The 15,928-nt window shown below is 57.1% G+C and overlaps 1 protein-coding gene across 1 annotated transcript in view; it reads right to left on the bottom strand.

Moving 5' to 3' along the window:
* The window catches only part of NTN1 (netrin 1), a 76,315-nt gene that overhangs the window by 13,797 nt on the left and 46,590 nt on the right, over nt 1–15,928 (bottom strand). The window contains exons 3-4 of the mRNA XM_021539076.3: nt 6,360–6,509; nt 4,017–4,070 (exon numbers count right to left, since the gene is read on the bottom strand). Of these exons, the coding sequence (XP_021394751.1) occupies nt 4,017–4,070; nt 6,360–6,509 (204 nt within the window). The remainder of the gene's footprint in view (nt 1–4,016; nt 4,071–6,359; nt 6,510–15,928) is intronic.

The raw sequence follows: 15,928 nt of genomic DNA, 5'->3' as shown, positions 1-15,928 counted from the left end.
GCACCAGAGCAGCTTGGGGAGCCCTTGGCACAGCACGGGAGTGGGGGGCACCGAGGGCAGCCCTGCCCTGCCCCGGCACTGAGCCGTGCCGCAGCCACAGGGCAGGGAGAGCAGGAGGAGTCATTTCCACTCTTATCCATTTGTTTTGGTGCTCTGCATAGCCAAACCTTCCCCTGGGACCCCCCTGCCACCCCGCAATGGAGGCACAAAACCTTTCCTGCGGGATGGCACCTTGGGAGCGCCGGGCAGGAGCATCCCAGCCCTGCCTGCATTGGGTCCTGTCACCCAGCGCATCCCGAAGCTGCTGCCCCGAGCCGCGCTGGGAGCTCGCTGCTCTGCTGCGGGAGCATCCCAGAGCATCCCGGAGCATCCCGGAGCTCCCGAGCAGGCAGCGCCGCCGGATAACGGCCATTAACCTCTCCCTTGGAACAAGAAGGTGCAAATGAGCCCACAGCAGCCTCCTTTCTTCTGCCTGAGCAAGATTGATTGAAAAACAAATTGGCGCAAATAAAGCATGTAATTAGATTAAAGCCTCTCGCCTGGAGCGGCTGGAAAGCGGCAGCGAGGGATTCCCGGGAGCCTGCAGCCCCTTCCCACCTCCCGCAGCCCCTTCCCACCCTTCCCACCTCCTGCAGCCCAATCCCAGCTCCCGCAGCCCGTCCCAGCTCCCGCAGCCCCAGGATGTGACCAGGCTGTCCCCAGCACATCCCGGCCACGTCCTTGCGGGCCCCTCGTGCTCGGTGCCGGCAGCTGGCCCCGGGCACGGCTGGGGCACCTTTGCTCATCCTGGCAGCTCCGGGCACGGTCAGCACCGCAGCCGCCCCCGCCCCAGCGCCGCTGCAGCCCGGGGCGAGCTCCCTCCCTGCCTCCGGGGCTGCCTGGGCCGCTTGGGGCTGGGGATGAACGGCCTGAGGGGTTTTTGGTGGCTCAGCACAGGCGTGGCAGCAGCATCCCAATTTTCCCGGGTTAAAGGGCGCAGGCGGTGGCTGCTGGTGGCACAGCGGGGATGGGCCAGCCGTGCCAGACACCCACTGGAAACCAACCAGTCAACTGGAAAACAGCTCACTGGAAAACTCCACACTGGAAAACACGGAGTTTTACAGCTCTTCCACACCACCTCTACCCCTCCTCAGCCCTCGCCCAGGGCTGGCTGCACATTTCCTATCCCTTCCCACAGGATTTATCCGCTGCTGAGCCCCAGGACACGCTGGGGACGTGGGGTACAGATCCAGGGGTGCCCTGCCAAGAACCACTGCCAACACCGGGAAATACATTCCTAGGAAAACATCTATCCTCGGAAGCCGAGCACCCCATAAATTCCTGCCTGACAGCAGGTCCCAGCCTAGGGGAAAATCAGAGTTTTCTGCTCGGGGAGAGATGCAGAAACACGGAGCTGCTGCTGGGGACAAGAGCTTTGTGTCTCCAGGGCATCAGCTCTGGAAATGTCCCAGGGTGGGAGAGGGAGCTCGTCCTGACTCTGGAGCTCGAGGCTTGGCTATGGTGGGATGTGGGGATAAAGGGTTGCAGGGATTAAGGGATATGGGGATGAAAGAATAAGGGGGTGGAGGAGTGGAGGGGTTTGGGGCGGCGGGGATTTGGTGCAGGGGTGTGGAGTTGGAGGGATGCAGGGATTTGGGGTGGAGGGATTCAGGGATTTGGGGTGGAGGGATGGATGTGGGGCTGCAGGGAGCCCAGCACTGGGATGATGAGAGCAGGGTGCATGAAGCTGATCTGCATTTCAGCAGATTTGGGGGCTTGGTTTTGGTTTTTCCTTCAGCCTTTCTGAGCTGTTGTGAAGCACCAGGAGCTCCCTCACTGGAAGCCCGTCCCCTGTTGTGCTCCCAGCCATTCACTGGGGTGAGAAACCTTTCCGAGGGAGCTCCAGCTGCTGATCGATCAATCAGTCAATCAATCACGCAGCCAATCCATCACCTCGCTTACAGCGGTGACAAGGCCGAGAAAGCCCGGGCAGGGCTGAATGAATTCCTGCTCTGGATGGGCACAAAGCTGGAGACTCCCAGGCTGAGCCCAGCCTTACCCCGGGGTGAATGAAATGAGGATTTCCCCTCCCGCCGGCGCTTTGTTCCCAGGCTCGGGGATGCTCCCGGCTCTCCGCCGGGCTGACGCTTCCCCAGAGCCACGGGCTCGGCTTTTCTCCCTGGCAGCGCCGAAACAGGAGCTCCAGCCCTTCAGGGGGGCAGTTTTCCCCGTTCCTGGCTCTTGGGGGAGGATTCAGGCTGAAATTCAGATAGCACAGCATGCAGCCAGCTCTGCCGGGTCTGCTCTGCCCTCTGGGAAAGCTGCCCCAGGTCTGGGAGCCCAGGCATCCCTCAGAGCTGGCTTTTCCCTTCCCTGCATTTACATCCAGCTTCTTCCCCACCAGCCAGGAACAAAAGGGCCCAAAATGACATTTGGAAGGGCCAGATCCGGTTTTGAAATGGCAGAGGTTGATTTCTAGGGGAAAACCATGGGGAGCTGCATCAATCCAATCACCTGGTTTTATTTAAGGCCCCTGGCTGAAATCATCCACCTCAGATAATCATTCTCCAGAAAATCTGGATTTGATTCAGATAAGACAAGAACTGACTGGCAGGTTTATAAACCTTCGTCCCCCCCACCACTATTTTTGTTTGCCCTTTCACTGTGGTCTCTCCTGTCTGAGAGGGACCAAAAAAGAACCAGAAAATCTCTTCCTGCCTGGCAGCAAAAATGAGGAGCAGCCCCTCCTCTTCCTCCAATCTCCCAGCATGGGACAGCATGGATGCATTTCATCTAAACAATCCAGTTTTGGCCTGTTTTCCCAAACTGATTGGGACCCCTGAGAGTAAAGCAGAGCCAGGCAGGACCCCCACAGCAGAGCTGACATTGTCCCACCCCTCGTTCCAAGGCCAGCTTTGGCCCGTGGGCCTCTGCAATGGCTCACGCTGGGGTGATGCTCCCTCAGCTCTTGGCCACTTTCTGTCCCTCGTGGCCACGAGCACAGGAAATGCAGCAGCACCTCTCCCACAGCTGCCTGCACTCAAAGGCTCCCACTAATTGCTTTTCCCATCTTGTTCCCAAACCCTTTTTCTCCCATAGCATGGGAGCCCTGGCTCGCAGACACTGATTTTGGGATTTGTGGAAAACCCCACAGGTTTCAGCAGGGTGGGGTGGGAGCTGAGAGAAGCCAAGACACAGCACTGCTCGATGCTCCCTGCGGGGAAAAGGGATGAAATATGCAGGGTTCAAGCTCCTTGGACAAAGCAGTGCTTTAACACTCCAGTAAAATTCCAGTGAGAAGAATTATGATGGGATTCTTGGCCTGATGGGGCGCTCAGCTTGGCTCAGCCTTCACTGGGCTGTCACTGGGAGGTGGCACAGGAGGCTCCTGGTGGGATGCCCTGGTCCTCCCTCTGGGCATGGGGACATCTCCAGGGACACAGGGATCCACAAGGCACTGTGGATTTCCCATCCCTCGCAGAGCATCCCCTGCTCCAGCCTGCAGCCAGGGCTCCTGAGCTGAGGAAGGCTCTGACCCTGCTGGGATGTTCTCAGTTGCTGGCTTTATGCAGACTCAGATGGGCGGGATCCCTGAGCAGCCCCACTCCCGTGGCAGGCTGCAGCTGTGTGGGCATGGGGTGAAGCCTGTCCCTCCATCGGTCCCACAGCAGCCCTGGGATCAGCCTTCCTGGGACACTGGGGACTGGTGCTCCTGAGCCCGGGTGACAATCCCTGCACAGCACTTGGCTCAGGGATTGGTCCAAGGTGGCATCTGTCACTTTTAGTGCAAACTCCTTAACTTAGGAACCCTCCTGGCACTGAGATAAAAGCAAACAGCTTTTACACCTCATGTCCTTCACAGCTGGGGCTGGAGCAGCCCGGGGACCTCACACGGGATGCCCCAAGGGAAGAACACGGGATGCTCCAGGGGAAGAACACGGGATGCCCCAAGGGAAGAACACGGGATGCCCCAAGGGAAGAACACGGGATGCTCCAGGGGAAGAACACGGGATGCTCCAGGGGAACACGGCACATACCTGCGGGCTCCTCGGCGCTGCTGGCGGCTGTGGTGGGTGGGGCAGCCGGGATCTCTGCAGGACAGCCGGGGCACACGGGAGCAGAGGAGACAAAAGGAGCACGATTATTCCAAAGCCCAGAGAGCCTGCTCCCTGCATACACGGCAGGCTCCCCTCCCAGCCGTGTCTGCCAGTGAGGAGGGTTCCCAGCAAGAGCCCCCAAACCAGTACAGCGGAACTGGGGAACCCGGCGTCCCTCAAAGCTGTTGCAAAGGGGGTTTTTAACAAAAAAAATTGGCTTTTGGCTGCGTGCTGCACTGTGCCCAGCCCCTGTGGGCTGCTGCCACTGCCTGTCCCTGAGCTGTCCCCTCCAGCTGCTGTCACCAGCTCGGAGGCAGTACTGGCGCTCCCCTGTGAGAGGCAGGGTGCAGGTACGGTACTGCAGCTCTGCTGGGATGCCAGGGGTGCCTCCCACACTTACAGGAAACACAACTGGTGCCAATTCCCTGGTCTCTGGCTCTCATTTGGGGCCAACTTCGCAGCACGCTCTGGAGATCCATTGCCAGGCCTGGCTGTGCTTGCTGAGATCTTGGACTGTGGGTGGAGGGAGCTGTAGGGTCCCAGCCGTGCAGGACCTCCCCTGGATGTGCCTCCTGCATCTAGGGCACGCTGCTGGCATTCTGAGCATTCCTGGGAATGCCCCACCGGCCCAGTTTGAAGGTGGAATTTAGGCATGAGCTGGGAGTGGGCATCTGCCTCTTTCTGCTCGTGCTCTTGGGGGAAGGCACGGCCACCAAGGCAGGGTTTGCTGGGGGTGTGGCAGCAGCTCGCAGGGCTGCAGCCCAATCAGCATCAGGCGATTTTTGGGGTGGCTCACCTTCATGCAGTTAAACACAGCACAAGGCCCGCTGCATGGCCAGGCAGCACTGAGAGCCAGCACAGCCATCCCAAAGCTGGGCTGGGGGTGCCCATGCCTGGCCTGGCACAGACCCGTGGGGGTCTCACTCCTTCCCCCAGGTGTTCTTTTCATGGCTATAGGGCTCTGGGAACAGGGAATTACGAGCAGTGGTAAATCAGAGCGTGACTGTGCCCAGCCCCAAGCCCTGGATGGGCCATGTTGAAATCCTGGGGCTGTCTTTATTTAGTGCCACGAATCCTGAGGGAGCTGATGCAAGGAACAATTTACTCTCTGATTTCCCCTGGCCCTGGGGAATGATTGATGATAAACCTTTGTGCACACTTGCTGCAGAGCAGACTGGAGCCACGGCTGGAGGTCTTGGGGACAACAAGCCTCTGCTTTGGGCTCTTGCTGTCCCATTGCAACACGGGGAAAAATGAATCTCAAGTGACCCCAAACCAGCCTGGAATGTCTGTTTTCTTCAGCAGGAGAAGGTGGAGAAAGGGTCTCTGCCCCAGAATTTGGCAATGGCCATGCTGGGGGGGCAATGGTGTGGGAACAGACTGCAGGTCCCCAACAAAGGCTTGAATCTTTTAACCTTTGCTTTTCTTGCTGGGCCTTTTCCCCTGTCAGCAGCAGGGAATCACCCTCAGGGGCTCCTCCTTCCCATCCCATCCCAGGCACTCTGATGTTGATGCTTGGTTCTGTTAGGGCAGGTGGGGATGGCCCACAAGGAACAGGAGCCACTGGAAGATCCAACAGCAGCAAAGCCCACAGGCAGCAGAGAGGGGCCCAGGACTGAACCCCGACTCCCCAGGCAGTGAGAGCCCCGAGGGCTGAGGGGATCCAGGGTTTGCAGAGCAGCTGCTGCAAGGGAGGCATTTTGGGAGCTGGACCTGGTGCTTGTGCTGTTGTTTTGAGAACAGAGGGGAGAGCAGCCTTGGGGAGGCAAATTGAGAAGCAAACCCAAGGAAGCCGATAGTAAAAGCACCCGTGTTTCTGGGAGGGCTCTGTGAGTGCAAGAGCCCCTTCAGCAATGCAGGGTTCTCAGCTGTGACAGCAGCTCCATCAAAGGAGCAGCTCCTCTGGTCTGAGCTCTGTGCCAGGGCAGCACAGCCTGATTTTGGAGAGAAGAACCTGTTTGTAGCGATGTGCTTTAGCATCCAGCCCTCACGTGACACCCCTAAATAAATGTGCTCTTGGGGCACCTCTGTTCCATGCAGCAAAATTGAATTCCCAGCAAACTCGGCTGTAGATGCACTCACAGAACCCCCCCAGGAAGGCAGGAGAGCCGCTGGAAGCTGCTGTGGATTTTGGAGCACGTTTGGGCAGAGCAGAGGATGGGGGTCCCCAGGCAGTGCTGCCCCCAAGGTCAGTGGGGTCAGCAGCTCCCAGCCCGGGCAGCGGCTCCGGGGGGGTTTGAAGGGTTAAAATCCGTGCTGCACAAGAAGAAAAAATCCACCTACTTATGCAGGGGGCGATGGGGGAGCGGCTCTGCTGGTAGCCCTTGGCGCAGCGGTTGCAGGTGATGCCGGTGACGCCGTCCTTGCAGGGACACTGGCCCGTGGTCTGGTTGCAGGTCTGGCCGGCGGCGCCCACGGGGTGACAGTCACACTCTGCGGGGACACACGGCAGGCTCGGGGGGGCACGGCGGGCACGGGGCGCCGTGGCATCGGCAGGGAGCGGGGCAGCTCCCCCGGCACCGCTGCGCCTTCTCCGCGGGCCGGCACAGCCCCGGGACCAGGGCCGGGACAGCCCCGGGACAGCCCCGGGACCAGAGCCGGTACAGCCCCGGGACCAGAGCCGGGACCAGAGCCAGCACAGCCCCAGGACCAGGGCCGGGACCAGAGCCGGTACAGCCCCAGGACCAGGGCCGGGACCAGAGCCGGTACAGCCCCGGGACCAGGGCCGGGACCAGAGCCGGTACAGCCCCGGGACCAGAGCCGGGACCAGAGCCAGCACAGCCCCAGGACCAGGGCCACACAGCCCCGGGAACAGAGCTGGCACAGCCCCGGGACCAGAGCCGGGACCAGGGCCGGGACCAGGGCCGGGACCAGAGCCGGGACAGCCCCAGGACCAGGGCCACACAGCCCCGGGAACAGAGCTGGCACAGCCCCGGGACCAGAGCCGGGACCAGGGCCAGGACCAGAGCCGGGACCAGAGCCGGTACAGCCCCGGGACCAGAGCCGGGACCAGGGCCGGGACCAGAGCCGGGACCAGAGCCGGGACCAGAGCCAGCACAGCCCCAGGATCAGGGCCGCACAGCCCCGGGACCAGAGCCAGGACAGCCCCGGGAACAGAGCCAGGACCAGAGCCGGGACAGCCCCGGGACCAGAGCCGGGACCAGGGCTGGCACTGGGCACAGGGGCGGCACTGGGCACAGCCCCGAGGTGCAGCCTGGATGGCAGACCCTGGCAGCAGCTGGGGCTCATCCCGCAGACACGGCTCCTCAGCCCGTGAGAGCTGAGATGTTTGCAGGATTTCAAGGCAGGGCAGCAGCACCCACCGCCCCCACCCGGCAGCCCAAACTCCCGGGGCGGTGGCAGGGCTGGTACAGAGGTACAGACCCGGCAGGGCTCCACCGCCCCTCTGCCAGGCAGGAAGCAATCGCTTGGGAATTCATCTCACGTGCCCTCCAAGAAAAATCAAAGCAGCCCTTTCAGAGCTCTCGCTCGAGCCCTTCCCGCTGAGCAGCATCCCTGGCAGCTGGCACTGCGGGCACAGGAAGGAAATGCCCTTGTTGGATGCAGGCGGGCTGGAGGACCTGCTGTTCCCGGCCAGATGGATGCAGCCTTGACGGCAGAGCTGGGCAGATGTGAAGGGTTTGGCAGGGGATGTAAATACTGCACTTGAAAACATTCAAACATTCACCATCTCATTTCCCACAGTGGGACTTTACTGGCACAGCTGTTTGAGGGGGATTTAAAAAAAAAAAAAAAAAAAGCCAAAAAGAAGAAAAGCCAAAAAGAAAAAAAAAAAAAGCGCAAAAGCATCAGGGCTTGTTATCATCACTGCTCCAAAAGGATTACGGGCTCGCACATTTGTTAACAGCCCTGATTTCTAAGAGCTGCAAGCGCCGTGCCAGACTGTGGGCTGCCCCTGCTGAGCGGTGGCAGGGACAGGCAGGCAGGAAAGCTTTCCTTTTCTTCTGCAGCATCCCGGGCAGGAGGCAGCCAAATCCCTCCCTGGGGAGCTGATCCCGCTCTCCTCCTGCCCCTCAGGGGAGCTGCCTGCCAGGAACAGGGGCTGGGGGAAACCTGTCCCGCTGCAGGGGCTGCGCTGGGGCAGCGCCAGGGTCCCCAAGGCACCGGTGGCTTCAAGCCCCCCAAACCGGGCACATCTCTCCCAGGAGGCCTTTTCCTGGACCCTGCAGTTCTGCTTGGTTTGGTCTGCACACCCCTGGCACTAAATGTGCCTCACCTGGGGACAGCAGACGCATCCCCCATTGGTGTTGGGTTTCCAAGTTTGGGGTTTGGCTGGAGGATCCCTCCCAGCCAGCCCAGCAGGATCCTGCTCCCTGCCCCAGCAGCTCCCCGGCTGATCCCCCTGCCCAGCAGGGTCTGGGTGGTGCCTGGAGCACCCCTGCTCCGGGTGGACCAACTTCTCCCTGGGGACATCCAGAGCTCCAGCAAACTGCCACCAGCCCTGACCCCACAGCTCCTGGCTGGGAAGAGACAGAGCCTTGCCAAAACCTGATGATTTTTCACACGAGGGGGAAAGAAACCCCTCAAGAAACCAACAAAGCTTTTGCTCCTTTTCTCCTCTTTTCCTAACACTTCTGATTTGAATTTTTGATTAAAAGTCCCTCTCTCCCCCCTGCCCTGAGCTGCCCCTGGGAAATGGCTGCTTGCAAACCTGTTCTCAGCAGAAATCTCATTTTCTAAAGCTAATTTAGATTGGAAAAGTTTCAACGGGAAATCAGCATGGCTGGTGATGAGCAGAGGGATGCTTAGGTGGGAAAACCTTCACACTGCAGCCCCAAGGGATGGCTCAGGTAATGCTGGGGGAGAGGAAATAAAACCGCATTAAGCAAAGGCCTGCAGGAGAAACGGGAGAGAAGAGAGTTAAAGAAGAGCAGAGAGCCAGGAGTTAACACAAAAATAAGCAAATCAGGGCAGGGTTACCCAGGAGAGGCAAAGGACAGGCAGATGGGTGGGGATGAGCAGCCTCGTGCTCCGGGCGCTCACTCCGGGGCTGCTCCATCCTGGAGGAGCCCCCGTGTGAGCGGATCGCCCCCATTTCAGCGGGACTCTGGGGAAAAGAGGGAGAAGAGCCTTGGTGATGAGCGAGATCCCCAGTCAGGGTCCTGGAGGCCGGGCTGGGAGCCCAGAGAGCTCTTTGAAAATCAGTGAATGAATCGAACGCTGCCGCTTGCTCCCCTCTCGGGGCAGAGGCTCGGCGCAGCTCGCCCAGAGCTGCCGGGGCATTTTCGGGCCTCTCTGAGGCTGTCTCCTGTCCCCAGCCGGCTCTGCTGTCCCCCGGTGTGATGTGAGGTGCCCAGGGCTGCAGAGGGCACGAGTGGCAGATCTGAAATCCCGTGGATTCCACCGGGATGAGATCCCGGCCGATCCCTGCCACACCGAGGGGAGAATCCTGTCTGGGTGACGGGACGGGCTCGTGTCCCTGTCCCCAGCGTCCCCCTGGTCCGGTCCGTCCTGCCGGCTCTGGCCCCCCCAAAGTGCGGCGATGGGCGCTGCAGGAGGGGCGCTCGGAGCTCCTGCAGATGGGATTTGCTGTCCCGTCCTCCAGAAACTGAACCAGCGCCAGCAATTAGTGCAATTAAAGGTAATTTACACTTCCTCGGCCAGTGCAAACACTTGCAGCCAGCAATTACAGGCTCTTCTCCTTCCCCAGCCGTGGAGCTGCTGGTGCTTGATGCTGATTTTCCCAATCTGGTTCAAATTCCTTTGGGCTCTAAACCCAAACTGAGGGAAGGCTGCACCACGATGCCCGCGGGGGGTGATCGGTGCCAACGCTCCTTTGGCATCGCCGCTGCCTTTCCGATTGGCACCCCGGGACTCACAGAACACTTTGCATCCCTGAACTTCCCTGGCTTTCATCCCTGAACTTCCCTGGCTTTGTGGATTTGTTCATCAGCCAGCGAGGCGCAGAAATTCAGCAGCGCCCTGCGCTGAGCAGAGCCCCGCAGGCACCGGAGCCGAAGGCAGCTCTGCGAGCAGGACAGGAAAACAGGACAGGACAGGGATGGCCGGGACAGCCCTGCAGATGACAGGGAGGATAACACGGGGTTTTTCCTCATGCCTTGCTTGAAAGGATCGCCCCGCAGAGGGTACGCTGAGATGGGAGAGAAGCAAACGGGGATGATGCTGGAGCAAGAAAAATGCCCACGGAACATCGGGGGAAGGGAAATAACTCTCAGGATTTCATTTTTTTACGGAAAACTGTAGGAATTTATGCTAAGTGTCTGTGGCAGAGGTGACCAGGAGTTCCTAGTGAAAAATGAAGTTATTTTTTGGTTGAAAACATGGCTCTGGAGGAGAAAACAAGGAGCAGGAATCTGTGGGGAGGCTAACGGGCAATGAGAGCAGCCGTGGGGGTGCCTCTGCTCCCAGGAGCTGATTTTCCCTGTAAAATAACCATAAGGACAGCAGGGAGCTGAGAGCACTCCCGGGTGAGCACCTTGAGCTTGGCTGCTCCAGATGTGAGGAGACCACGTCGCTCTCTGCGAGCCAGACCCAAAGTGGCCGAGCGGATGGGGGGACAGCAGCCAAAATCCGGAGAGCAGGAGGAGGCACAATGGGAAGGAGGGAACAGGATGGCTCATCCACGCTGAAGGGTCCCAATTAACCGCAGCCACTCCAGGAGAAGATCTGGGAGTCAATGAAACATCTGGCTGATTGCAGCGCAGCTCAGAAGAGCCGCAAGATGGGAGGCTGTGCTGTGAAAGGGGGAGAGAGAAACTCTGAATTCATAGCGGGGCACTAGAGAAATCAATAGCACGTCCTCAGCTGGGAGCTGCAGTGAAAGGCACGGAGAGCACCCACGGCAAAGATTCGGAATGCCTTGCCAAGAGACCGTGGAGGGCTGCCAAGCAATGCGAGCGCCGGGAAGGTCAGACAGGTGCTCCTCTCCACTGCTCCTTAAAGCCCGGCAACAAAGGGACATTGAGGGCGTTGAAAAGGCAACCTTTTCAAGGAGAAAAGGAAACGCTGCTTTGCACCGCACGTAATTAACTCGTAGAACTCCTGCTACGAGCCACCATGGCAAGGGCCCAACAGGATTAGATAGGGCTCTGAATGAGAACATCTGTAGTTACATTAGCTGGGATTAATATATATACGGATATAAGCACTGCCAGGCAGCTCCTCACCGCCTGCAGCCAGGAGATTTCCCCCGGGGCCAGGCTCTGCCGAGCTGCCTGCCGTGGGCTTTTCCAGCTCTGTCTGGAGCTCCCAAATCGGCTCCTATTTTCTGTACAAGCCTGCTGAGGCAGAGCATTGCCCACCCCACCCAGCCAGAGATGCCTTTCTGTGCTTCAGCTCAGGTTTGGAGCTAAAGAACACCTGGAAGGATCTTGGGCCGTGCTTGGGATAAAAAAAAAACCCACGGTTTTTCAGTTCAGGTGTTTGAACTTGCTGAGATGGTTCTGCTCCACTGAAGGTTGACAAATAGCACGAAAAAAATGCAAATATTTTCGCACCCCTGGTGCTCGGGCGGAGGTATTCCCAGCCGCTAATCCTGCCCCACACACGTGTGGTGAAAGGTAAATAAAGGGATAAATCTCCAGGCTCAGCTCTCCTCAAGTGTGACCTTTATGGAGAAGGTGCCTGAAAAGATCTGCATTTGTGGAGAATTAACATCTTCCTGTTTTCGGGGAAGCTGCTTCCTTGGGAGGCTTTCAGAGTGATGAAAAATCCTTTTGCCTGGACAAGAAAAAAAGGCTGGATTTGCCAGGGTGTCCAGATTTCCTCTTGTCACCCTGGACGTGCCAGGTTCACAAACCTCACAGGGCTCCAGCTCCAGCCTCTGGACTGAGCAGGAACCCAACAATGCATTTAACTGCAAAAATCCCCTTATTTTGCAATGGTCAGTGATGAAGGCTCCTGCATGCAGAAATCACACTCTGTTTGAAGTACAAATTCAATCCCAGGTAGCCAATGTGCCTTAGGTGAACATTTATATTTAGCCAGGCTTTAAAATGCTTTTCCAGAATCACGGCCAAAAATTGCTTCCCTTTGGTTGCTTCCCTTCTTTCCTCCAAAGACTTCAGCAGGAGAAAAACAGGAGTTTTCTGTGGCCACAGAAAACTTCTGCTGGAAAAAACCACAACAAACCCAGGTTTGTTGTCAAAATGTCAAAACAAATTCAATTTAAGTTCTCCTGTTGCCTCAACAACGCGTCCTGATGCAGCAAACATGTCTCGCTTCACCTTGTGGTTTTAGCATTTAGAGGGGTGGATCTGGCATTATTCCTTAAGTGAGCGTTTTTTGTTGTAGAGTTGTTTTTTTTCCTGCTCCACTGTCTTTAGGAGCTCAGGTACTTTAAACCCTGCTCCCTCTAAGACATCTTCCCAGGAACTCAGGGTGTGAGAATTCCTGGAGTGCCCCCGTAGCTGAGATCCATCCCAGAGGTGACCTTGCAGTGGTCCCAAGGAGGACGGGATGTGTCCACAGCTTTTCTTTGGCTCCTGTCTTTGGGAATCAATTCAAACCAAGCAGGGCTCCTTCCTGTGGATCCTATCCCGGTTATTTGTCCCTGGATGAGGGAGTCTGAGCCCACCCTGTGCACCCGAGCGAGAGGAGAGGTTGGTGCTGGCTCTGGGGACCTCCCGTGGGGCTGGGAGAGCCCACAGGCACAGCCAGAGCATCTCCAGCACGGGCAGCATGTCCTGCAAAGCCCACGGCTCGTGGGGAAGGGAAGCTGGAACTTGGCGTGCACCCACCCAGTCCGGCCCCAGCTGGTTTGCACAGCAGCAGCAGGGGTGGAAACGTCTCTGTGCTAACCCTGAACACCAAGAATGACTTTAAATATTAACCACTAAGTGCTCTGCCCTGAGCTCCTCAGCCTGCCCGCACGCTGGGGGCTGGATTTAGCCCTCCAAAGGATCATGTTCGTGCTCAGTGTCCCTCAGCACATTCTCCTGGAGATTTAAAGGTTTCTTGCCAGCAGAACATGAATTCCTCCTTTTATTGGGCAGAGCCAAACAATCTCTGGGTGTCTCCTGCTGTCCCTCCTCCCGTGCCACTTCTCAGGGCTCTCCCGTTTCCCCTCCTGGACTGGCACTCGGGGGAGCCAAGGGCTTTGGTGCCCTGCACTTTGGGCCAAATTTCGCAGATCAGACCTTGGCTTTGTCTTCTCCATAACAAGGAACAGACGGGGCCACAAAGCCTCCACTGAGCCGGAGTCGCCGCTAATCCGGAGGGGCCTTGGAACCCCGGCAATAAATCCACTTTTTGGGCAGGGGCACTGTGGGCAGGCATTAGTGACACACACAATGGAACAATTATGGCAGCACTCCCCAAAATGCTGGAAAATTCTCTTGGTCCAAAATTGTTAAAACTTCCCCTGTCCGCCGAGAGCTCCAATTCCCACGTGGTTCCAGCAGGGCTGGAGAAGCTGCCGGGGATGCTGAGATGAAGCATTGGGGTTTCCTTCACCCCACTTCGCTGGCAAGATTCGGGTTTTACCATGGAGATTGTGATCCCTTTGATTTTTCCCTCAAAAATGTCAGAGCAGCAGCAGCTCAGTGGGGCACGGTGGCCTCCTGGATGTAAAGCAAACCCAGCTCCCCCTGCTCTCACAGGAGATGTTGCACGGGGAAGAGTGGGCTGGGAATGCTGCTAGTGAAGGAAAAAAAAGGGAGGCAAAGTTTCTCTCTTCCTGATGTGTTTTTAGCCTGGCTCTGGAGGAAACGAGGTTCCTACAAGTGCATTCTCCCTCTAATAATAAAAATCAAATCTGGCAGCGCAGCAGAAGTCTCGGAGATAATGAGGTTGCCACAAGCCTCGTTATCCTCGGAGAAAGGCGGCAGTGGGGAAGGTGAGGGAGAAGCTGGAAGAGCTCTGCAGAAAAGGATCCTTTTGGTGTGCACAGCCCTCATGGGACACCAAAGCATCCACAGTGGGGAGAGTCCCCAACACCCCAAGAGCAGGGAGAAATCCCAGTGAGAGCTCCTGGGGCACAAATCCCAGCCCCTCGTTGTGATGCTCTGAGAAGCATCTGTTTAACTGGAAAAGAAATCCTTTCCTACCAGAAAAAAAACCCTTTTCACTTCAGTATGCTGAAAACCAGAGCATGGGGATGAGCAGAGCTGAGCTTGGGTTGAATTCTCAGGATCTGAGAGCCTGAAGCACTTTCCACTCCTGAGAACTGTTCTGAAGTAGGAAATTATCTCCATTATTGGAAAACATTTATGGGGAATGCCAATTATTCCTTTTCTTTCCTCTGTCTCGTGGATATGCAAAATTCTGGCTTTGCAAGTGAATTTAGCAACTTTTGTCTTTAGACTGAGACCAGCAGTGGAGAGCTGGGGTTTAGTCTGGTTTTATTTTCTTAATAGGGTGCAAATTCCCCTCTATTGTGTCGCCACTTCTGACAAACCACATCCCAACCTGCCCTCCAGGATTGCTCCTGGATGTTTCTCTGCTGGAAACCCAAATCCAAACCCCAGTTTGGAAGGTGGCCGGCTCCCAGTTTGTCCAGTAAACTCCTGCTGGGCACCAGCACTGCCAGGATGTGATTTTTCAGGAATGCGGGGCTGGCTCTGCTCCGGGAATCAATGCTGTCTACATTTTCCTATTGAGCTGGGCCATGCTCGTGTCTGCCATGGATTCAGGACTCGGTGGGAGCCGTGTCTCTCCTCTGAAGGTGCTGAGGAGCTTTCCAGGTGGCCATGGAGATTCCAGCTCTTTCTGAGCAGCCTCTTCCATCTCCTCACGGCTCCCTGGATTCAGCAGTGTCTTGCCCTGAATTCCACAACTCAGCAAACTCTGCCCACTCTGCCTAATTTGATGTTTCTGCTCATACATCATTAAAATGCGGATTTTAATGGATTTTTAAAAAGCTGGCATGGGCTGGGAGATACCTTGTGTTGAGCTTGAGTCTTACTTGAACAAAAAAAATCTCTGCTTTTCCACAGTTTCAGTCTACAAACTCAGAACATCATGAGAGTTTCAGTAATGCTCGTGTCCCTTCTTTTCTCTGGAATCCTTCCAGCCCAGGCGAGTGAACGGTGCAGCTCCAGCCTGGGGAGTGGCAGTGCCATGGAGGAGGTGACACTTGGTGGCACTCAAGCCTCCTGTGCTGCCCCAGGATGCTCCAACAGCGACCTGTGAGCACGGACAGCTTAAAGGTGCATTTCTAGAAACCTTCTCCAATGGTCTGTGTGGGTCTGGGGGTTGTGATGACGAATTTTAGATGCAGAGGCCATAAATCAGCTCTCAGGGTTTGCAATAATACAGATATAAGGAATTATGGGGCTGTGGGGAAGAGTGACTCAGGCACAGCCACTGACAAATGCAGGATGGAAATGCAAGTAGAAAATCATTCCTGTGGCAGTGGAAGATAATCTCCACAGTCCTGGGGAGGAATTAAAGTTGTGCTTGGCAGATCGATGCCTGGGAAGTTTGGAGTTTCTCCAGGGATGTGATTTCTCAGAGGTGACCAAGCCCTGACACAAGAGCCCAGTCCAAGCCCTGCCAGCAGCATGAGCTGGCTCCTCTCTCATCTCAACAGAAGCTCCAGCTGGAATGCAAAGAGGAGAACAAGGAGGAGAGGAAGGGAAGGAAGTTTGACCATTAAGGACAAGTCCCTGGGGTGAATTCCTGGAAAGTATCACCTTGGAGTTTGCCTTAAAACCACAGCTGAGCTGAATCAGAGATGGGCATGAAAATGAGGTCACTACTGGCCCTGCAGGAGCCACCACTGCTGCCCTGGTGGCACTGCTGCCCTGGTGCAGGGATCCAGCCAGGCCACCCCAATGTCTCTGGCACGCTCCAGCTGTGAGCTGTCTGCCCCACCCAGCTGTGGGCTGGGGGCCGTGGTGACAGGGGACATCTCCAAGGCTGGAGAGATG

This window comes from Lonchura striata, chromosome 18, assembly GCF_050655825.1.
Source record: "Lonchura striata isolate lonStrDom1 chromosome 18, ASM5065582v1, whole genome shotgun sequence".
Lineage (NCBI taxonomy): Eukaryota > Metazoa > Chordata > Aves > Passeriformes > Estrildidae > Lonchura > Lonchura striata.
This window is presented reverse-complemented; position numbering and strand designations above follow the sequence as displayed.